Source organism: Bos javanicus, chromosome 14, assembly GCF_032452875.1.
Source record: "Bos javanicus breed banteng chromosome 14, ARS-OSU_banteng_1.0, whole genome shotgun sequence".
NCBI lineage: Eukaryota > Metazoa > Chordata > Mammalia > Artiodactyla > Bovidae > Bos > Bos javanicus.
This window is the reverse complement of record NC_083881.1, coordinates 627,800-648,563: the sequence shown is the minus strand read 5'-3', so window position 1 is coordinate 648,563 and position 20,764 is coordinate 627,800. Positions and strand designations below refer to the sequence as shown.

Below are 20,764 nucleotides of genomic sequence, written 5' to 3'. Positions count from 1 at the left end.
ATACGTGCTGTGCTGTGCTGTGCTTAGTCGCTCAGTCGTGTCCGATTCTTTGCGACCCCTATAGAATGTATAGCCCGCCAGGATCCTCTGTCTGTGGGGATTCTCCAGGCAATACCGGAGTGGGTTGCCATGCCCTCCTCCAGGGAATTTTCTCAACCCAGGGATGAAACCCAGGTCTCAAACCCAGGTCTCCTGCACTGCAGGCAGATTCTTCACAGTCTGAGCGCCCTGTGGACATTGTATTCCCCTTTCTTCCTTTCAAACTTTTTGGTTAGTCTATTACTTGCACCAGTTGTTCTCCATTGCCTCGGGGAAATTACAACACTTGCCAGAATTGCCTTCAACAGTCTTGGGGGTTAGGCTAACAGCTCTGGACAAGCTGAGTAGGCTTGGCAAGTGGGGTTTACAGGGGGCCATCAGACTGGTTAAATAATGGCAATTCTTTCCAATGAAGGTGTTCTTCCACTGCTCCAAGTCGGGAAATATTGTTGGACGAAAGCGTGCAATAAAGCGGTGGATTCCGGGTTAGGGGTATCTAGGCGTAGGCGCGCAGCACAGCTGAGCCTTGGAGAGATCAGCCGCGGGACTAGGGTAACCAGGAAGTTGGGCGTTGTCACGGCAACAGAGAGACACAACACCGACTTGCACAACCTCAGGCTTCCACGACGACTGGAGTAGCACCGCGATGCGGTGCGCGGCCCTGAAGGACAGAGCCCACCCCCCGCCCCGCCCCGCCTCCTCACACGCCTCCCGGCTATCGCGAGGTTGACTATCCTTTGCCGCCGCAGAGGCCGACGGGAGCGGTGGCCGCGCTGAAGAGGGCCAAGATGGCGGCGGCGGCGGCTACGCTTCGCGGGTTGATGGTGGGCCCGCGGGGCGCGGGGCTGCCGGGAGCGCGGGCCCAAGGTCTGCTGTGTGGCGCGCGGCCCGGGCAGCTCCCACTACGGACACCCCAGGTGAGCTCTGGCCCTGAAACTGGCCGCCGCGCGGCCCCGTATCCCGCTGAAGGTCACCGCGGGGAGGCTCCCGGCGCGGGCTTTGGCAGCGCGGGAGCGGCCTCTGCACCTGGGCCCCCGCCCCGGCCGGACCCCCGCCGCCTGCTGACCTTGGGCGCCTGGGAGCAGGGCTGGCCTCCACTCCTCCGAGCAGCACAAGGGCCTGATGCCGAGCGTGGGGGGCTGCGGGGCGGGCTCGCCGCCGGCTCGGGACCGGGGGCTTCCCCGGGGGTCGCGCCGAGGCTCGCTCCGGCCCCGGCCTCCCAGACTGGGCCCGCGTCCTGAACTGACCTCAGCCTGACCTCAGCAGCTGCTTGTGACCTTGGCCTGTCCCCGCACCCTTGCTCACTTCGGCCTGATTCCCGGCCCAGGATCCAAGATCACGCCTCACATCTCCTCCTCGGGGACAGAGCGGGTCGAGGGGTCCGCGGCGGGGAGGGCAGTGGCGCGCGAGGTGGCCGGTGTTGGGTGCATGAGAGTCAGATCCACAGGTAGGGCTGGGTGGTGTTCTGAAAGGCGCTGAGCGGGACTCTTGCAGGCAGTGTCGTTGTCGTCGAAGTCTGGCCTGTCCCGGGGCCGGAAAGTGATTCTGTCAGCGCTGGGCATGCTGGCGGCAGGGGGTGCAGGGCTGGCAGTGGCTCTGCATTCTGCCGTGAGTGCTAGTGACCTGGAGCTGCACCCTCCCAGCTATCCGTGGTCCCACCGTGGCCTCCTCTCCTCCCTGGACCACACCAGGTGTGTGGCTGGCTGGGGGAGTTTATGGGTGGACCGGGTGGGGTGGAATCCTTGGCGCCCCTAACCCTGTCTCTCTCTCCAGCATCCGGAGGGGTTTCCAGGTGTACAAGCAGGTGTGCTCCTCCTGCCACAGCATGGACTATGTGGCCTACCGCCACCTGGTGGGCGTGTGCTACACAGAGGATGAAGCCAAGGCGCTGGCTGAGGAGGTGGGCACCGGGCATGCAAAGGACCCAAGTATTGGGGCTCCTGCTGTGCTGGACAGCAGGGTTGTGATGGGTCTCTCGGTGGCAGGTGGAGGTTCAGGACGGCCCCAATGAAGATGGGGAGATGTTCATGCGCCCAGGGAAGCTGTCTGACTACTTCCCCAAACCATACCCCAACCCCGAGGCTGCACGTGCAGCCAACAACGGAGCACTGCCCCCTGACCTCAGCTACATCGTGCGAGCTAGGTAAGGGGCTGCCTGCAGGGTGGTGTGGGGAGTGAGGAAGGCCCACCTCAGGCCAGAGGCTGAGGGCACTCCAATCTGGTCCCAGGCACGGTGGTGAGGACTACGTCTTTTCCTTGCTCACCGGCTACTGTGAGCCGCCCACTGGGGTGTCGCTGCGAGAAGGCCTCTACTTCAACCCTTATTTTCCTGGCCAGGCCATTGGTATGGCCCCTCCAATCTACAATGAGGTCTTGGAGTTTGATGATGGTGAGAGGCCCCCACCCTGGGGATGGGCAAGTTGGGTCCTGCTTTCCCTGTTTTCTTGCCCCAAGAGGCCTTGCCCCTTCCTTGGTTTGGGGCACTATGTATGTGTATGGAGAAGCATGGGTCAGATTCATACCATCTGTGTACTGGGGGTAGGGTTGGGTCTCATCCCTTTTGAAGCTTTGGGCAGGGACCCCCTCGGACAGCCCTTAGACCACTTGTCCTTGACTCAGGCACCCCAGCTACCATGTCCCAGGTAGCCAAGGATGTGTGTACCTTCCTGCGCTGGGCAGCTGAACCAGAACATGACCATCGCAAACGCATGGGGCTTAAGGTGAAGGGACTGGGCCGAGGGGCACGGTGGGCCTGGGGACAGGCTGGGAGCTGAGCAGGGGTTCTTTCTGCCTCCCTCCTCTGAGCCTGCCTCGTCCCCAGATGCTGCTGATGATGGGCTTGCTTCTGCCCCTGGTCTACGCCATGAAGCGGCATAAGTGGTCAGTCCTCAAGAGCCGAAAGCTGGCCTATCGGCCACCCAAGTGACCCTACCCGGTGTCTGTTTGCTGTCCTGAGCTTCAGGGTCCTCAGGCCCGGGAGCCACACTGGGCCTGCTGAGGTCTCAGGCAGCCCTCCGGCCAAGCCCCTCTTCCTCTGGGACAAGAGGGGGAGGGGCAGGAGCTGGGGCTCCAGTTCCAGATCGTTCAGCGCCCACTGTGGAAATAAATTAAGTTTCTCAACACACCTACCTGAACTATTGTGTGATGGGAGTATAAGTTTGCAGGGGACTCTGGGCTTCTCAAGTGGTGGTAGTGGTAAAGGACCCACCAGATGAGGGTTCAATCCCTGGGTCGGGGAAATCCCCTGTAGGAGGGCATGGCAACCCACTCCAGTATTTTTGCCTGGAGAATCCCATGGACAGAGGAGCCTGGCGGGCTACAGTCTATGGGGCCACAAGAATCAGACACAACTGAAGCAACTTAGCATGCGTGTGCATGCGCGCGCGCGCGCACGCACACACACACACACACACGATGGGACTGGGACCCTTGCCCTGAGAGCTCCTGGGGGTGCCCAGTGTAGTGTGGTCAGGATTGCCCTGCACGGACTGTTGGCTGAGAGTCCAGTCAGCACTGAATATAGGACAGGAAGCAGAGAACTGGAAAATAGCAACATTAATTAGAGTGGCGAGTACTTGGTCACAGGTGAAAAGGGGGTCCTGAGCCCTGCTGCAGTAATCAGAGTCAAGTAAAACCACTTGACTTTCATCCTGAGGACAGCAGGGGGCCCTGGTGCATATCAACCATGGAGAGGCTGGCCTCAAGTAGGAGCTGCAGGAGTTGATCCTAGGACTGGGGCTGGCTGGGAGAGGCGGGCAGCTCTCAGCCCTGCCAAGAAACAGGCAGGCAGAGGCCAGTGGAAGGAGCTTCTGGTCTCTTGGCTGGGCAGCTGGAGGTGCTTGCTGTAAACAGAATGGTTCCCATCTCTGAGTGGATGGCCCCCCCTGGCAGTCCACAGGATGGCTGGGAGTGGCCAGGTTTACACAGCCATGGACCTGTTAGTGGGTGGAGGGCCAGGGCGGTGCTTCTTGGCACTGGCCTGTGGTCCTGGCCAGGGCTCTTTGCTTCAGACTTTTTCTTGTCCCCAAGCAGGGAGTGTGAGGGGCAGCAGGGTGGGAGCAGCCTAGAGAGGCGGCCAGAGTGGGGAGGGTGAGTGCCAAGAGGAGGGCAGGGTGTGTGTCTGAAGGGCCAGCCCAGGGGTCAGCAGATGGGGGGCGCCCTGCCCACCCTTGGCACCTGGGGAATGGGTGCCAGGCCCCCACGCCTTGCAACCTGCATTCCAAGTGTGCTCTTCGGTAGCCTCCTGGGCTCCACTGGGAAGGCCCCACCCACCAAAGACTGCCAGGGTTCCTCTCAGAGGGCTGTCTGCCCTCCATCCTCCCAGGCTGCAGGAAGGCACAGTGAAAGGGCATATGGCCGGCTCAGAAGTGTCTTTAATGACTCCAGCGAGCAATCAGCAGAGGTTCCCTGAGAGGTTCAGGAGGGGGTCCAGGGACCTTGGGCCTGGAAGGGAAGGGCCATCCTCTCTCCGCGTGACCTGGAAGGAGGGGAAGATGGGTCATTCTGCTTGTTCTGTCCTGTCCCCTCCCCGCCTTTGCTCCTGGTACCTTTGGGAGCTGCTGGGTGGAGGCTGTGGGAAGGGGGTCCCAAGCACAGGGCCTCTGGGTGCTGCACATCTCACAGCCGGGGCGGCTTGGGGCGTTGATGAAGGTGCACGATGGGCAGGGCCAGCCGGGCTAGGGAGGTGAGCACACGGTTGCTGCTCACCTGCTTTCAATACCCACAGTGCCAAGGCCACCCAGCCCAGTCCCTGCTCACCTGAAGGGGGCTGGGCAGGCTGGAGCTGGTTGGCTGAGGGGTTGGGGGCAGCCCCAGTGACTGTGGGAACAGGCGGCCTAGTTCCCCATCCACCTTCTGGGGACGCTGAGGACTGCGTCCTGCGACAGAGGGGGTGAGACTCGGGACCATGGCGGGCTGCACTCCACCTTCCTCATCCCGCCCCAATCAAGGACTGACCTGGGGCTTCTCGGGGAGCTGAGAGCAGGTAGAGGAAAGCAGGGTCTCCATCCCGCTGGACCCCATAGAAAGCGAGGCTGTGTTCAGGGACACACAGGCACCTCCCGATGACCCAGCGCTGCACGGCCGGTGGGAAGCCAAACTCTGAGAACACCTGGGGCCAGAGTGTCAGAGTGTCACCCAGGCCGCCTCCCGCCACCCCCCACCCGGGTTCCCCAGACCACGTGCTCGCCTGCTCCTGGAGGGCCCTGATGGTGCAGTGGGGGTGAACCTGCAGTGAGACATGGGCAGAGGACGCAGCGTCTTCAACTGTGACCTGGAGCCTGGGCCAGAATGGAGGTCACAGGTAAGGATGGGGGACCTGAGAGGCCTGGGGGTCCGGGTGAGAAAGAGGTCCCAGGCCTTACCTGATGGGGCCAGGAGGAAAGTAGGCCTCCTGGAGCTGGACCCTGAGGGCCACATGACGCTGTGCCAGGATGGCTGCTGCTTGGGCTGCTCCCTTCTCATCCCCACCCTCTACGGCCCGGGTCAGGCGCCCTGCCAGCTCTTCTGCAGGGGAAGAGAGAGCCATCGCAACCCCACACTGGCTACTTCCCCCAGCCCCTCCGGCCGCCTGCCTTTACCTTTCTCCATCAAGTCTCCAGGGCTCCAAGGAAGATCCACCTTGGGCTTGGGGGCCTTGGGTGTGGGCACTTCAAGGGGACTGGGCGGGGAGACAGGGCGCGTTTCTGGGCCTAGGGCTGGGGGCAAGCTGTCACTACCTAGGAGGAAAGATGTGGGGTGGGCTGGTGGTCTCTTTGAGATCTGGCCCCCCACGGAGTACACACCAAGGCCTCTGCTGTCTCACCTCAGGCTTCCAGTACCTTTGTCTCCTCCCTCCTTAGCTCAGCCCAGCCCATGCCAGGGCCTTGCCTTGGCCCAGTCTTGGGCCTTGCACACCCCAGAGGTCCCTGCTGACTCCACTCAGAGTTGCACTTGGCTCTTTCTTGGGCTCTGGAGTCCTTCTGGCCTCCTTTGCTGCCCAGTCCCACCTGCAGCCCTCCTCCACAGGGGCTGGGCCACCTCTCTTGGCCTGTACAAGCCCTCTCAGCCAGCCAAGAAGCTCCCTGGGCCTCACAGCAGAACCAGCGGAAGTCTCCAGGAGTCCTGCAGTCAAGGTGGCCTCCTTCCAGGGAACTCCGACGTCTCTCCTGGCTCTGCCATCAGCACAGAGCACTCTGGGCTGATCCCATTCCAAACAACCCCTCTCCAGCTGGTGCTTGCCCTGAGCGTGCAACCGGCTCCCTTTCTTACCTCCCACTTACGCCCTGCCCATGTGGTGCAGATGCAGTTCCTTTGCTTCAATATTCTGAGCCATCTGCCCACTCACATAAGCAGGGCTCCCGAGCACCCAGCACCAGGCCTGCCTGGACTCTCTAAGGCCTTGAAGGAGTGCTTACTACAGGTGCAGAATACACATGTGGTGAACCAACCAACCAATGTATGCATGAAAGGCAAGTGTCTTTCTCCCTCCGCAGATGCTGCTGTCTGGACCTCTCTTCCATCTCACTAGGTGCTTTTTGCTCACCAGCTCACCTGTAGCATCTGTGAACTCCTTCCCTGATGCACTGGCTGCCTGCCGGACCCTCTCCTTGTTTCTGTCTTCTAGTGACCTTGGTTGACCTTTTCTACCCCCAACTTTTCCTCTTCAGAACCCAAGCTCCTTCTACCTCCTTTCCCTCCCACATGTTTTAAGAACCTGACAACTTCTGTGCTCTCCCAAACAGGCCCTCTGCAGTGTCTGTTCCTTCCAGCTTCTCAACCATTAACTTTTCCATTCAAACCTCCAGGAAATCCAGCCAAGTCCTCTCCTAAGCATCTCTGGAAACATCCTTCCTCCCTCCAGGCCTGTCTGCATCACTCACACGAATGCAAGGCTCCACCAGTTTTCAGAAACTTGAATCTGAGCCTGTCACTCTCCCACTGAGTATCTTCCACGCTTCTGATAGTCTTGTCTTCTCACCCCGGTCCTGAGGGTCTGCATACACTGCCCCTCCACACCTGTCTGGCACTGCCTTCGGTCTCTGTTCCTTTTCTCTACTTCCTTACTCCTGAGAGTGCTCCCAAACCCCAGCAGCGGGCAAGAGGGGCTCAGCTTTCCCCATTACTGCTCCCATCCAAGCCTGGGGGGTTGGGGCTACTCCTGCCCTCTTGCAGAACAAACACTGGCCCTGGCCTGGTGAATCTTCACTCCAGGGCACTGACCATTCTGTCCTTCCACGGTAGCATCTCGGACTAGGGCTGCCCACCGCTGAGCTTCCTGAGGGTTGGCGAAGTGCAGGCTGAGAGTCCCAGGCCCTCCCGGTGGAGGCTGCAGCTCATGCTGGCAGGGGCCTCGGACTGTGTAGGAGACTGACTCCAAGGGCCACTCCAAAATGACCTGAGGAGAGGGAGAGTCCAGGCTCAGTGCCTCCCCCAGCACATACTGCATGATAATCAAAGGAATACAAGGTAACATTTGTCGACTACTTACAACGTCCTAAGCCTTTTACTAGTGTTATTTTATGAAACCCTCACAGTAATCCTACAAAGGTAAGTACCAGCATTATCCCCATTTTACAGACAAAGAAACAGAAGCAAGGAAAAGATAACGGCACGCGGCTAGCAAACGGAAAAGCCTGGCTTCAGGCTCAGTGGCCAGGCCGCGCGCCCCCGCCGGCCCCACTCACCGCCCCGGGGCCCGCGCCCAGCATTTCCAACCGGAAGCGCCCTGGTCGCTCGGGGTCCGCACTCAGCTGCAGCCTCCGCGGCTGGGCCGCCACGTCCAGGCCGGCGCCCAGCGGCCTCACCGCGACATGCACGGCCAGGAGCACCGCGGCCGAGCCAGGGTCCGAGCCCGCGGCTGTGCCGCCCGCCGGCGGCGCCATCTCCGGTCCGGCCCCCGCACTGCCCCCCCGAGCCCGCTTCCGTGGCCTTGGGTCGTTGAACGCCTACACCGGCCGGAAACTGTAACCACGAGCCCGGGGTTCCGGGCGCTGCCCGAGCGTCGGAGCCTTCTGCCGCTCCCGCTTCGCCCACGATGGCGCTTGGCCCAAAGGTCTCCCGACAAAAGCGGGTGAGGCTGGGCTTGGACGCCTGTACTCCAGGCAGAGCGTCAGAGACGCCAGCACCGGCCACGAATGGAAGGCCCTAGAGGCTCGGGTTGGGGCTGAGCTCGGCGGTGCTTGTGAACCCAGTATCTAACTCCCAAGCCGAACGCTACTCCGGAGCCCCTTCTGGGCGGCAGCCCACCTCCCGCCGCTCACGCGGTTGCCTCTCTAGTCCACTAGGCCCTCCGGGGAACTGGGAAGCCACTGGGGCGGGGCCTCGAGGGCCGCGGCCAATGAACGCTAGGGTGGGAGGAGGGTTCGCACGGTCGGAGAAGATGATGGACAGGGGTCATATCCAGTAGGAGCGGACATCGGGACTGAGCGGCGGATGCCACCCCCAATGACTGTGCGAGCCCCCGGTTCCGACGGCTGGAGCGGGCCATTCAGACGCGTGGGGCCGGACCTGGCAGACGCTTGTTGTTGTCCGGCTCCGGGAGGCAGAGGTCGTTCGCTCGCTTGCTTGGGCCCTCTGTGGCGGTCGGCGGACAAGTCGGTCGCGATAGTAGGGCGCCGTGCAGGGGCGAGGCTATGTCGCGGTGGCAGTCCGCAGGGGCCGGCAGGGCCGGGAGTAACGGGACGTCGCAGCGGAGCTTCTTCCCCCGGATACAGTGCGGCCCGAGCGGAGGCCGCGGCGCCTCCGCCCGTTCTTGAGAAGCCCGCGCCGCGCAAGGCCCACCCCGCCTTTTCAGCCGTATCGACGCCCATCGACCTGACCCTGCCGAGTCTGGCCCGGCCCGATTGAGCGCGGCGCAAGCAGGTAGGTGTACGCCCTGTGCCCGGCGGCGACCCGGGCTGTCCGGACTACAGTGCCCAGCGGGCTTCGCGCCGGCGCGCATGCGCGCACCCCCAGGCGCACGGCTGCCTGGGACGCGTAGTTCGTGCGCCCCGGCTGGGGTTTCCCCCGAGACCCGGCGGACGCTGGGGCGCCCTAGCGGCCTGTCTGGCCGACACTCCGGGGGCCTCAGGGCTTCTCTCCGCCTTCTCTCCTACTTTTGAAGGAAAACGGAGGAGCTCATGGGTTTCCTCTCTCCCTCACTAGAAAGCCGTCTGTAGAACAGGGAAGAGCGCCGCGTCCAGGCGACGGCAGAGCCGAGCCCCAGATGTCCTGGTTCCTTACCGGAAGCGGGTTTTCTGTCTTGCCGGAGGGAAACTGCAGGAGTCACGCCCCTTCGCGGACTCCCAGGGCTCTCCTTGGTGGGATGGGGAGTGTTGAGGGAGAGACTAACCCAGCGTCCTCGGGGTTAGCAGGATCCCCGGTGGGTCCCCCAGCCTGGCCAAAGAACTCCTGTGAGGTGCAGGAGGTGTAGCTGAGCTGGGCCTGGACTTGCCGATCTTACCGTTTCTCCCGCCAGTGCTGAAGGGCTGGAAGCAGGCTGCAGGAGGGGCCCAAGTTGTTTACAGCAGCACCTCTTACTGCGAGGAGGTCTGAAAGTGGAACCCCACGGGCCAGATTCCCATGGACTGATCTCCGTCCTCAGGCAGCACTAGCCCCTGGAGCACAGAACCCTTCCCGAGGACATGAAGCTGCTGGAGAACTCCAGCTTCGAGGCCATCAACTCACAGCTTACCGTGGAGACGGGAGATGCACATATCATTGGCAGGTGAGGTTGGGGCTCTGGGGGCTGGCCTCTTAGAGGCCACTCTGCACTGGTTCTGGTTGAGCATGGGAGGTGGCATGCTCCACGGTCCTGCCTGCGTCTCTAGGATTGAGAGCTACTCGTGTAAGATGGCGGGTGACGACAAGCACATGTTCAAGCAGTTCTGCCAGGAGGGCCAGCCACATGTGCTGGAGGCTCTGTCCCCACCCCAGACCTCAGGCCTCAGCCCCAGCAGGTGAGTAGGGGCAGGGCCTGCCTATAGGGGACTGGCGAATGGGCCAGCACGGGGCTGACACTTGTCTCTGTGCAGACTGAGTAAGAGCCAAGGTGGCGAGGATGAGGGCCCCCTCAGCGACAAGTGCAGCCGCAAGACCCTCTTCTACCTGATTGCCACGCTCAATGAGTCCTTCCGGCCGGACTACGACTTCAGCACAGCCCGCAGCCATGAGTTCAGCCGGGAGCCCAGCCTCAGCTGGGTGAGGGTGGGGCTGGGGAAGGGACCTGCAGGCCCACAGCCATCCCAGGTGTCCTCCCTAACTTAGCGTGCTCAGCCCGGTTCATTCCTGCTGCCGGGCTCCTTGTCAGCCCCGACTGTGACCATCCTAGGTGGTGAACGCAGTCAACTGCAGCCTGTTCTCAGCTGTCCGGGAGGACTTCAAGGCCCTGAAGCCACAACTGTGGAACGCGGTGGATGAGGAGATCTGCCTGGCTGAATGCGACATCTACAGGTGGGCTGGCGTCCCTGCATGGGGCGGGGGTCCTGGGTCTCCGTGGCACTGGGATCTCACACCACGTCTCACCCCCCACCCCGCCCCAGCTACAACCCAGACTTGGACTCAGACCCTTTTGGGGAAGATGGCAGCCTCTGGTCCTTCAACTACTTCTTCTACAACAAGCGGCTGAAACGGATTGTTTTCTTCAGCTGCCGCTCTATCAGGTTGGCTGGCACCTGTCTCCCTCCGTCCCCCACCTCCCTGTTTGGCCCACACACCTTTTCCCCACCCCATTCCTAACTTTCTCCTTCTCGGACATCCTCCCTGGAGTCAGCAGTAGGCTGGGGGCAGGCGATTTTAAGACTGGTCTCCCCTCCCCCCAGTGGATCCACCTACACTCCCTCGGAGGCAGGCAATGAGCTGGACATGGAGCTCGGGGAGGAAGATGAGGAGGAGGAGGAAGAGAGTGGAGGTGGAGGCAGCGAGGGTGGGCCTGAGGAGCCTGGAACCATGGAAGAGGACAGGTGTGAGATCGCCCCAGCAGCCTCCCTCCATGGACCTTGGGGTGGGCAGGGCAGGACAGGGCCCGCTCTGCCTGGGCTTCTGGGTGTGGGCTCCTCAGAGCTCACTGCACGCCACCCTTTGTGCAGGGTCCCGGTGATCTGTATGTGAAGAGAAGAAGCAGAGGCCCTAGCTTCACCCAGCTTCGAACAGGGCCTGGACCTGCCCACCTGAGGGCCCAGGTCCCGGCGCTGCCACAGCACCAGCCCACCCTAGGCCATGCCTGCCTAGCCCTTGGCTCTAGCCTGTGGCTGCCCACTCACCCCCACAGGCTGCTGCTGCCCACACTGTGGCTGGACTAGACAGCACAGGGCCTGGTGGGAAGAGCCACTGCCCTGCTCCCACAAACTGACACAGGCAGGGGCTGCTGGACCGCAGAGTTTATTTTTGTATTTTGTGTGGGCTCAGGCCTGGGCCTTCACACTCCAGCCTAAAGGGCCGGAGACCCAGCAAGTGGTCCCAGGGGTCATCTGCCCACTTGTACCCCGCCACCTTGCCCATTGGGCAGCGTGCACTGAGTGTCACTTTGCTGCAGCTGGTTTGTTTCCAATAAAAGTTTCTGTGACTTAGTGTGGACCTAGACTCACAAGGCGTCAGGGCGGGGCCTGCGTCGAGGGCGGGGCCTGCGTCGAGGGCGGGGCCTGCTGCGGCTGGTATCCTAGCAACGGTCTTAGGGGCTGTTGAGCCGCCTGGACCCGCCGGTTTTGAAATGGAGTCGGAAGTGTTGGATGAAAGCAACCCGTATACAGTAGGAGGCGACTACCTGATTGTAGACCAAGAGCCATATGAGACCGACATTTATGAAGTCCCGGACCCGGGGCTCCTCAAGGAAGAGAGGGGTGAGGTGGCCTGGGCTCACTGAGGCACAGGTTCTGTCCTCGGGGAATGCAACGCTCCCTGGGCAGTCTTCTAACTGGGCAGGGCTCCGAGGAGGGTCCTTGGCTGCCCATGACCTCCAGAGTTAGGGACCCAAGACCACACTGTGATGACTTCCACTGCCGGTTCGCAGAGTCGTCATTTTCGGAGCGGGCCCCACAGCTTTTTACCAACAACTCGCAGTGGCAGAACATGGCTCAGAGTGCCCGTGCCCGCCAGCTGTGGCTGCTCCTGCGTACAGGCCTCCAGACCTTTGTGGAAAAGGTGCGGCTCGGCCATGGCATCTGTGTCAAGGCCTCTTTCCTGACCTGGCTCTTCCCCTAGGGGTCCCCAGTAGGATCCCAGCCGGGGTCCTCTTGGCATCCCTAGGCAGGTGCCTTGCCTACCCCCAACCCCAGGCCCCCGCCAAGTTCACTGCAGTCTTGTTGATTCTGGCCCATAGGAAAAGAGAGCTGAGCTGCATGTGGCGCGCTTGACGCACGGGCTGGAACCCCTGCGGCGCCTGGAGGTGGTAGCTGGGCTGTGTTCGGTGGCACAGGACCCCGTGGGCAGACGCTTCGTGGTGCTGGATGGTGCAGGCCGCCTGCACCTGCACAGAGAGGATGGCTGGGCACAAGAGAAGCTGCTGGCTCCAGTTGCACTTACAGGGCTAGTGGCGGTGCTGGGCCCTCTGGGCACTGTGGGCCGTTTTGTGGGCTGGGGCCCAGTGGGGCTGGCCATACTAAAGTCCGACCTTAGCCTACTGTGGCTGAGTAAGCCAGGGGAGCATGGGGTGCCAGGCCACGAGCCCATCTGCTGCCTGCCGGTGCCAGATCCTGGGCTGCTACTGGTGGCGGAGGCAGGCGGAAGCCTGGTGCTCTGGAAGTTCCGTTCAGGGGGCCGCTGCCTGGTTCCCCACGGGTCCCCTCTGCAGCTACCGCCAAGCATCTCGGGTGCGCTTGCGCGTCTGGCTCTGGGGCCTCGGTCTCCCCATCACGACCCATGCTGCTTCGCAGCCTATGGCTCAGCCGTGCTCACCTTTGATCTGCAAACCTGGGCTCTCACAGATGTGCGTCGGAATCTGCACAAAACGTGAGGGGGGCCCAGGGACGGGTGAGGGAGGGCGGAAACCATGAGGCGAGGCTGCGACGGAAATCCAGTTGTCAGAGGTGCAGGTGGGCGCATGCGCGTGCGCCCACACGGCAGTCCATGGGCACACACACGGCAGTTCTGAGTCCACCCGGCCTCCCTCTCACTCCTCAGCACCATCTTCGACCTGGCGTACTGTAAAGAGGTAGAGGCCATGGTGACAGCTTCCCGGGACAGCACGGTGAAAGTGTGGGAGGCTGACTGGCAGATCCGGATGGTGTTCGTGGGACACAGAGGTGCGCTGGGCCATGGTGGCTCCTGAAGCCTGGTCTCCCTCCACCCTGGGCACAGCCCTCTGCCTTCAAGAGCCCCTGGCACAGAATGTCTGCAGCTTCCTTGCCAAGCTTCTCCATCCTGGCCACGACCCTGACCGAAGGCTCCCCCTTCCTTGGTCCCTGGGACGCACGAGTGACACACGCCCCTTCTGCAGGCCCGGTGACCGCGGTGACCGTGCTCCCGAACACAGCCCTGGTGTTGTCGGCTTCACAGGACGGGACGCTGCGCACGTGGGACCTTCAGGCAGCAGCGCAGGTGGGTGAGGTGGCACTCACCTGCTGGGGCCGCGGCGTGCCGTCGGAGAGTGTGAGCCGTCTGCTGGCCCCCGCCGGCCCGGGCTGGCCCTTGCTCTCCTTGGAGGCCCGCAGCGTGGGGCTGTGGCGTGCGCGGGAGCTCTACTCGCCGTTGGCGCAGCTATCTGCGCCGGTGCTCCACCTGCAGTTGGCGCCGGCGCTGCCCAAGCCCACCGCCCCGCACGTGGCGCTGCCCGCCCGCCTCGTGTGCGCCTGCGCTGATGGCTCGGTGTACCTGGTGTCAGTCTCTGGCGGACACACCGTGAGCGCGCTTCTTCTGGAGCCCGAGGACTGCGCGGCTGCCGTGGCCTACTGCCTGCCTCGCGAGGCGCTGTGGGTGCTGACGCGCGCCGGACACCTGCTGTGTGCTAATGCAGCACGCTCCCCAATGCGGGTGCTGCGCCGCCTGTGCCCGCCGCCGCCACCCGCGCCCCAGCCCTGCTGCCTGCACCTCTACAGCCACCTCACGGACCCCACCAGCGCGTTCACCAACTGGGAGATAGTGTGCCAGTACAAGGGCGAGCTGTGCCGCAGCGACGTGGCCTGGGCCTGGAAGGACAAGAACCGGTGGGTGCCGCAGCCAGCCGGGGCTGGGCAAGACAACCGGGCCCGTGCCAACGGGCTGTGGTCGCCAATAGGTACCTGCCCGTGGTGGGGCACACTGATGGCACCTTGTCCGTACTCGAGTTGCGCTCCTTGAAGACGGTCTTCCGAACGGAGGCACACAGCCCGGGCCCCGTCACTGCCATCGCGTCCACCTGGAACAGCATCGTGTCCTCTGGTCGGTACCTCTCCCCCCCTCCCCCGCCACGCCGGCAGGGGACTCCTTCCCTCCCCAGAGGCGCCACTGTGGCTCCTGCCCGCACAGGGGGAGACCTGACTGTGAAGATGTGGCGCGTCTTCCCCTACGCCGAGGAGAGCCTGAGCCCCCTGCGCACCTTCTGCTGCTGCCACCCGGCGGTAGTGCTCTGCGCCCTTGGCAAGCGCGTCACGGTGGGCTTCGAGGACCCGAACAATGCCACCTATGGCCTGGTGCAGTTTGGCCTGGGCAGCAGCCCTCGCTATGATCACCGGCCCCAGGACGACCCCACGGACCGCATCACCGGTGAGGGGGCAGGGCCAGGGGAAGCCCAGGCCTCCAGATGGCTCTGGCCCTAAAGCTGAGTTCTGGCCCCCAGGCCTGTGCTGCTGTCCCACGCTCAAGCTGTATGCCTCTTCCAGCCTGGACTGCACCATCCGGATCTGGACAGCGGAGAACAAACTGCTGCGGTGGGCTGGGGAGGGGTGGGGGCGGGGAGCAGCTGCCTGGGTTTCCCGCCTTCACCCTACCGGAGCCGGGCAGCTGGAGGGGGTGCAGGGGTGGCTGGGGCCTTGCCTCTGTTCCTGCCTTGGTGTTCTACTCAGAGAAGCAGACCTGGATTCCCACCCTGAACCCCCCTCCAGGCTCCTACATCTGAACGGTGCCCCTCAGGCCCTAACCTTCTGCAGCAACAATGGGGACCTGGTCCTGGCACTGGGCTCCCGCCTCTGCCTGGTGGACCACAGACTCTACCTGCCCACATCTTACCTGCTTAAGGTGTGCAGTGAGCACAGGTGGGCGGGGCGGGGCTGCTGTGGGCAGACGAGCTGCTGAGGCCAGGGCTCCAGGCTCCTTTCCCTGTTCAGAACCTGTGCCAAGAGGTCCCTGATGGGGTGGATGATCCTCCACTGCCGCTGACCAGCCCAGAGTTACTGACTGCAGCCCAGCTACAGAGGCTCGCCAACCTGCGTGGGGTGGCCAGCCTCAGGTCTGCTGAGAGGCCTGGCTGAACTGTCCCAGAGGCCCCCACCCGGCTCCCCTGGGTCAGGGCCTGGCCACATGCCCCCACAGGAGACTCCAGAGCTCCCAGGCCCCTCAGACACTCACCGCAAGCCCATGCCAGTCCTGACCGTTCATGGTTCCCCACCAGGGGCCTAGGCACCCCCCCCGGGGCCCCAGCCCAGCCTCTGCCCTACCCCGCTGGCAATGCCATCCGTGTCCCATGTGCCCCTCCCTGTCTGCAGCACAGCCTTGTGTTTCATCCATCGCCAGACAACAGCTCCTCAGCAGCCAGTGTTGGAGGAGGTGGGGTGGCTCCCAGTGTCCCCCCAGCCCCCAAGCTCAGGGCCCTCCCCTTCAGTCCCTGGGGCAGGTCTGGGATCCCTGCACTTGTCTGGGTGGCACACGACAAGGCTCAAGGAAGAGTGAGCTGACCCCTGACCCCCACCCCAGGACTTGGAAGTCCTGGTTGTCCGGAACCAAGACCTTCAGCAATTGAGACTGGGGCTGGAGAGCCCGGCAGCCCGGCCCCAGCTGACTTGGCAGCAGCGCCAGCAGGCCTTTGATAACTACCTACATCTGATCTACGGCCCAGGCATGCTGGTGAGCATGGGGCCTCCCCAGACCTCCCTGTGCCCTGGGCCTCTGACCTGCCTGTGTGTCCCGCACCCACCCCCCCAGGGTCTGGATTCTGAAGCAGAGCCCCAGCAGCAGTGGGGCACGGTGGCCCTCACAGTGGAAAAAGAGACCTGGGACCCAAGTGCCCAGCCCAGAGATGGCCCTGCTCTCGGGGGCACCGAAGCCCCACCACTGCAGGACGTGGGGACCCTGGGCAGGCGCTTTGCCCGCCCGCCCCGAGTCCCCTTGCCTCTCCCACCCACCTACCGGAGGGTGCACAGCAGAGCATCCCAGGTGAGGCCTCCCACTCCTCCCACCCCTGCCTTCACCTCATAATTCCCACCCCCCCACCCTCTGACTCCTTCCGCCGCAGCTACTGGCCCGCTCCTCCCTGAGCTGCGAGCTGGGCCTCAGTCTGGACCTGCAGCTGCAGTGGGATCGGCTCAGCAAAAAGCCTCTGGCCTGGGATCCACCGTCCCCCGACCTGGGGCAGAGCAGGGTGAGGGTCTGGTGGGAGGAGGCTGCCACTGGGGGCAGAGCTGCAGGGACACTGGAGCCCCAGGCCTCTGTCCTGTCCCCTCCTAGACCTCCCTGCTGCTGCAGAGGCGGCCCCAGGAGCTTCTCTCCAACCTCAGCGGCTTCTTCCCTGCCACCATCCATCCTTACAAGGTGAGAGCCCCAGGCTGAGCTAGAGGTGCCTTCCTCCGCAGGGCGCCCTTCTTGGAGACCCCATCTTCCCCTGGCTGTGCACCTTTGTGCCAACTCCACCCTGAGGGCCAGGCCCACCCGCACTCCCCACCCCCAGCCCAGTTTCACAGCTGCTGCTCGCACTCTGGGAACCAGCTGCCAGAGGGCCAGAGCCTCTGCTGCCTGCCCTGCCTGCAGCCGCTCCCAGCGAGTGTCAGGGGCGGGGCCTCTGGACTGTGCGTGGGAAACCATTGTCCTGCCCCAAGGGGAGCGGAGTCACTGGGAGCCACCTTCCCACTCTGCACCCCTCTGCCCCCCAATGCCCAGACAGACCTAGCCCCTCCCCGACGCTCACGTCTGGCATTCCCCACTGAACCTTCCAGCTACTACTCTATCTACCCAAGCCTCCAGTACACCCCCGGGGGCTCCTACTGCCCCCCTCCCTTTTTTCCTTCTTGGCTGCTGTGCATAGCTTGTGGAATCTTAGTTCCCTGTCCAGGGATTGAACCCTGGCCCTGGGCAGTGAGAGGGAAGTCCCTCCTATGGCCCCGGGCTGAGCTGGTGCAGAGCATGTGGGTGTCAGGGCTCCCAAAGGCTAGCCTCACCTGGACTTCCCTTCTCGGCCACCACAGTGGACCGCACTCTGCCTGTCCTTCTGCCTGACTCTGGGAGGTTCTCTCTTCCTGACTGGGGTTGTGAACAGGGCTGTGAGCCTGGCTTAGCTCCCGGACGTGGAGCCGGTGCCCACCAGGGTGGTCTCTGGGGTTGGCGAGTTCAGGCCCTCAGCCCAGCCTGCTGTGCCCTGCCCGCAGTACTGGCGGCGGCCCATCTGCTTCCCGGGCTGCGTGCCCAACTCGGTGGTGCTGCAGCAGATGTGGCTGCACGAGGAGGTCAGCGGCCTCAGAGCCCTCGGCGGGCTCTCAGGCAGCCTCGAGAGCAAGGTGAGGCAAGCTGCAGGGCGGGGTCTGCGGGAGGGCGAGCCCCCTCCCCCGTCCCCGGCCCATGGCCAGGGCCTGGCTCTCGCCTCTGCAGCAGCGCAGGGGCCAGGAGGACCTGTGGCTGGTGCGGGGCATCAGGCGGCGCCATACCAAGCAGCAGCAGAAGCTGATCCAGTGGCTGAGGGATGAGGAGGATGAGGACGAGGAGGAGCCGGACCTGGACTGGGGCTTGGAGCCCCCGAGTCCCCCGCACAGGCTGCCCTCTGACCCGCTGCTGGTGCCCGTGAGGCTGCGGGCGCAGGTAGGCATTGGGGGCTGGGCCGGTGGCAGCGCAGGGGCGGCTTAGGGAGGCAGGGTCTGCAGCTGCCGCTGCTGCTGCCCTAGAGCGCCAAGGACCCTATCCTGAGCCTCAAGGGCACCCACGAGGACACCGCCAAGACCGAGACCTACCTTCACCACCCCCAGTTCCACTACGCGCAGTTGCTCTGGGAGCAGCGCTACGGGCGTCTGCCAAAGTTCCTGCAGTTCTTCGTTGAGCAGAACTGGTTCAAAAAGCTCTTCCCCATCTTCACCCTGCAGGTTTGGGGGGGTCTCGGAAGCACGGACTCGGGGGTGGGAGCAGGGGGGCTGGAGCGCCCAGGGTGACAGCAGGGGGTGGGGCTCGGCAGGCCTACCCCGAGATCGGCACGGTGGAGGGCCTGGCCTCGGCGTTCATGGACCTGCTGGAGGAGGCCTCCTGGGCTGACCGCGTGCACGTGCTGCGCGCGCTGCTGCGGCTGCTGCCGGACCTCAGCAGAGATTTCTGTAGCCGGCTGCAGGGCACCCTCCTGCACTTGCTCAACCTGGAGCAGCCCCCCAGCCTGCAGGTGAGCACCTCGCCCCCAGCTGGCCCCACCCTGCCCCAGGCGCAGGGCACTGATCTCGCTCTCCACCTGCGCTCAGGACCGGGTCCAGAAGCAGTTTGTGATGCTGGCACTGCAGCTGCTCCTGGCGTGCTCCCTGGAGTCTCGAGAGGTGGTGGTGGAGCTGATGTCCTACTTCCTCTACTCACCAGCCCCCTTCCGGTGAGTCCTTCTCCCACTGGCCCTCCCCGCTGTGGGAGGCCGCCCACAAACCTCCCACACCTGCTCCAGGCCGGAGCTCAGGAGGCTGCTGGATGGACTCGGCCTTCAGGACCCACAGGGCTTCCTGTTCAAGGAAATGATGACCTGGGTCCAGGGCCCAGACCCCGAGTCCAAGGCCACACTGCGCAGGCGCTGCTGCCAGAAGCTGGAGGAAATGATCCAGCAGCTGCAGGTCTGGACAGCCGGGGTGGGGACAGGGCTGGGCAGCCTGCCCATGGAGCCTCTTGTCTTCTCCCCAGGCTTTCCCCAAGTCTAGGGGTGGGGCAGGGAGGGAACCAGGTGAGGCCAGCGGGCTCCTCTCCCTACTCCCGCTCTGTGCCTCCTCCATCCTCCCCTACCCTGTCCCCATCGCCCAGGATCTTCCTGAACTTCCCCAGGAGGAGGGGAAGGTGGGGTCTCTGCCTTGGACCCTGGTGCACCCTCCTCTAGCCGCCTCTCCTGCAGATGGAGACCACGCAGCTGTCTGTAGCCAAGATGTCAGAGGTGCTGCCCAAGGTCTCAGAGACCTCAGGACTTCACCCCCCTTCTAAAGAGGCCCTGTCGCAGATCTCGATGCTCTCTGGGGCAGCTGGTCACGTCTCTGTGACATCCTCCAATGTCTCCCAGACACCCTCTCTGGTGGTCTCACCGGGGGTGTCAGATTTGACCACCCTGGAGCCCCAGGCCCAGCAGACGCTGCCACAGCTGCACTTTACGCGGACCCGACGTGCACTGTCAGAGACCCTGATGCACTTCTGCCTCCAGCCTGAGGTCGTCTTGCGGTCCTCCGCGCCCGCCATACTGCCCCATGAGATGCCGCCGCGTGAGATGCTGCCCCTGGCGCAGATGGTCTGGTCACAGTCCAAAATGCTGGACCTGGGGCCCATTGATGCACTCAACTTCTTTTGCGAGCAGCAGCGCATTCGGCACCAGGGGCCCCTGCCCGAGGAGCCCTACAGCCCACCCCCAGGCCCTCCCCTGCCCCCGCAGTTCTGTGGCATGGTGCTGCCACACTCCCCGGATCCCCGGTGAGCAGGCCATGGGCTCCAGGGTGAGGCTGGGGCAGAGCCTGTGTGGGGCGGCTTAGGCGCTGGCTCAGTCAAGCCCACCTCCCCACCCAACAGGCACGACCGCATCCTCCGGCTTCAGGAGGCCAGGGTCCAGAGGTCTCCCATGAGACTGAGGGGTGAGTGGGGTCAGGGATGGAAATCGGACCCCAGCCCAGCCCAGTTCCCGCCAAGCATCCACCCCACACCACGGTCTCACCATCCTGCCGGCCCACCAGGCCGAATGCTGTCCCGGCTCTGTGTGGACCGCTCCCTGGACAGCACCATCCGCATACTGAAGCTGCCACTGCCTCGGGTGGAACTGCAGCCTTTCCCCCCAGACTGGCCCAGGTCTGCCCGTCCGCTGCCCCCACGGCTCCTGCACCCTGCCCTGCAGCGCTACTTTCTGCCAGATGACACCAACCCTGACAACTACCACTGACCCAGCGAGTGGCCTTGGCCTCTCCCTGGCTCCCCCTTCCCTCCAGCATGAAGACACAGCTCTCCAGCCAGCTGTTTGCCCCAGCTAAGGCTCAGGGCTGGAATAAAGTCCAGAGGCCACAACCCACACACTGAATGCCACCTTCACCTTTGGGGGCCACTGAGCTGGGCAGAGGGTCTGGTGTGTGGTGAACCTGCTGGTGGCCAGTTGCACGTGTGAGGAATGTGTAGGGGCCTGGTGGGGTCTGGGGTGGGACAGCATCTGGGCTGGGGTCAGCACATGTTGAGCAGTATTCCTGGTGGGGGTGTGTTTGTCTGCCCAGAGAAGGAACCCATAGCACGGGCATGTCCCTGCTCAGGCACTCAGCCAACCTTTCCTTGTTAGTTACTGGGGTCAGGATGGGTGGGAGATACCAACAGGTGGGCCAGGGAGAGGGGAAGGTCTGGGTGGTGGCAGGTGTGTGTGGGGGAACCTGTTCGATGCAGATGAAACCAGGAGTGGTTGGAGCTTTGCTACGTCTAGGCTGGAAAGGAGAAGACTGATGAAGGGGCCCCGCATGCTTTA

At 63.5% G+C, this 20,764-nt stretch overlaps 4 protein-coding genes across 12 annotated transcripts; 3 read left to right on the top strand and 1 right to left on the bottom strand.

Annotated features, from left to right (window-relative positions):
* Positions 1–783: 783 nt before the first annotated feature.
* Positions 784–3,163, top strand: LOC133260128 (cytochrome c1, heme protein, mitochondrial). The gene is made up of 7 exons (XM_061438275.1): positions 784–956; positions 1,534–1,730; positions 1,813–1,939; positions 2,025–2,182; positions 2,268–2,428; positions 2,659–2,759; positions 2,861–3,163. The coding sequence occupies exons 1-7, from the start codon at positions 828–830 to the stop codon at positions 2,963–2,965; spliced, it is 978 nt and encodes a 325-aa protein (XP_061294259.1). The 5' UTR covers positions 784–827; the 3' UTR covers positions 2,966–3,163.
* A 1,229-nt stretch (positions 3,164–4,392) lies between these two features.
* Positions 4,393–8,417, bottom strand: SHARPIN (SHANK associated RH domain interactor). Its single transcript, XM_061438261.1, has 9 exons — positions 7,704–8,417; positions 7,240–7,414; positions 5,619–5,756; positions 5,403–5,544; positions 5,228–5,318; positions 4,996–5,149; positions 4,798–4,916; positions 4,587–4,715; positions 4,393–4,516 (listed from the first exon to the last, which is right to left on the bottom strand). Exons 1-9 carry the CDS (start codon positions 7,899–7,901, stop codon positions 4,433–4,435), a joined length of 1,230 nt encoding a protein of 409 aa, XP_061294245.1. The 5' UTR covers positions 7,902–8,417; the 3' UTR covers positions 4,393–4,432.
* Positions 8,418–8,509: 92 nt separating this feature from the next.
* MAF1 (MAF1 homolog, negative regulator of RNA polymerase III) lies at positions 8,510–11,564 on the top strand. 4 transcript variants are annotated; one of them, XM_061438280.1, is made up of 8 exons: positions 8,510–8,880; positions 9,602–9,724; positions 9,828–9,956; positions 10,032–10,197; positions 10,328–10,449; positions 10,539–10,658; positions 10,818–10,958; positions 11,085–11,564. In XM_061438280.1, the coding sequence occupies exons 2-8, from the start codon at positions 9,642–9,644 to the stop codon at positions 11,104–11,106; spliced, it is 783 nt and encodes a 260-aa protein (XP_061294264.1). In that variant the 5' UTR covers positions 8,510–8,880; positions 9,602–9,641; the 3' UTR covers positions 11,107–11,564. The 4 variants fall into 4 exon arrangements, with proteins under 4 accessions (XP_061294264.1, XP_061294266.1, XP_061294267.1 ...); XM_061438281.1 differs by having other exon boundaries at positions 8,524–8,880; positions 9,476–9,724; XM_061438282.1 differs by lacking the exon at positions 10,818–10,958 and having other exon boundaries at positions 8,523–8,880.
* A 44-nt stretch (positions 11,565–11,608) lies between these two features.
* Positions 11,609–20,326, top strand: WDR97 (WD repeat domain 97). Of its 6 annotated transcripts, none has more exons than XM_061438057.1 (23): positions 11,609–11,834; positions 12,005–12,135; positions 12,314–12,942; positions 13,114–13,235; positions 13,430–14,135; positions 14,207–14,349; positions 14,437–14,673; positions 14,747–14,837; positions 15,012–15,144; positions 15,234–15,355; positions 15,612–15,672; positions 15,820–16,278; positions 16,358–16,483; positions 16,570–16,653; positions 17,484–17,612; positions 17,704–17,910; positions 17,994–18,188; positions 18,278–18,475; positions 18,552–18,673; positions 18,743–18,905; positions 19,178–19,740; positions 19,837–19,898; positions 19,998–20,326. In XM_061438057.1, exons 1-23 carry the CDS (start codon positions 11,705–11,707, stop codon positions 20,198–20,200), a joined length of 5,016 nt encoding a protein of 1,671 aa, XP_061294041.1. In that variant the 5' UTR covers positions 11,609–11,704; the 3' UTR covers positions 20,201–20,326. The 6 variants fall into 6 exon arrangements, with proteins under 6 accessions (XP_061294041.1, XP_061294040.1, XP_061294039.1 ...); XM_061438056.1 differs by having other exon boundaries at positions 14,207–14,673; positions 15,820–15,969; positions 16,048–16,278; XM_061438055.1 differs by having other exon boundaries at positions 14,207–14,673; positions 17,707–17,910.
* The last annotated feature ends 438 nt before the right edge of the window (positions 20,327–20,764 follow it).

Coding starts and splice junctions, on each gene's coding strand:
- LOC133260128 (XM_061438275.1), top strand. CDS start 828: ATGGCGGCGGCGGCGGCTACGCTTCGCGGGTTGATGGTGGGCCCGCGG. Junction 2,429..2,658: donor GGTCTTGGAGTTTGATGATG/GTGAGAGGCCCC, acceptor TCCTTGACTCAG/GCACCCCAGCTACCATGTCC. Junction 2,760..2,860: donor GCAAACGCATGGGGCTTAAG/GTGAAGGGACTG, acceptor CCTCGTCCCCAG/ATGCTGCTGATGATGGGCTT.
- SHARPIN (XM_061438261.1), bottom strand. CDS start 7,901: ATGGCGCCGCCGGCGGGCGGCACAGCCGCGGGCTCGGACCCTGGCTCG. Junction 7,415..7,703: donor TGGGCGCGGGCCCCGGGGCG/GTGAGTGGGGCC, acceptor CCCTCTCCTCAG/GTCATTTTGGAGTGGCCCTT. Junction 5,545..5,618: donor TGGAGACTTGATGGAGAAAG/GTAAAGGCAGGC, acceptor CTTCCCCTGCAG/AAGAGCTGGCAGGGCGCCTG.
- MAF1 (XM_061438280.1), top strand. CDS start 9,642: ATGAAGCTGCTGGAGAACTCCAGCTTCGAGGCCATCAACTCACAGCTT. Junction 10,659..10,817: donor TTCAGCTGCCGCTCTATCAG/GTTGGCTGGCAC, acceptor CCCTCCCCCCAG/TGGATCCACCTACACTCCCT. Junction 10,959..11,084: donor GGAACCATGGAAGAGGACAG/GTGTGAGATCGC, acceptor CCCTTTGTGCAG/GGTCCCGGTGATCTGTATGT.
- WDR97 (XM_061438054.1), top strand. CDS start 11,705: ATGGAGTCGGAAGTGTTGGATGAAAGCAACCCGTATACAGTAGGAGGC. Junction 17,911..17,993: donor CCGTGAGGCTGCGGGCGCAG/GTAGGCATTGGG, acceptor CTGCTGCCCTAG/AGCGCCAAGGACCCTATCCT. Junction 19,899..19,997: donor GTCTCCCATGAGACTGAGGG/GTGAGTGGGGTC, acceptor CCGGCCCACCAG/GCCGAATGCTGTCCCGGCTC.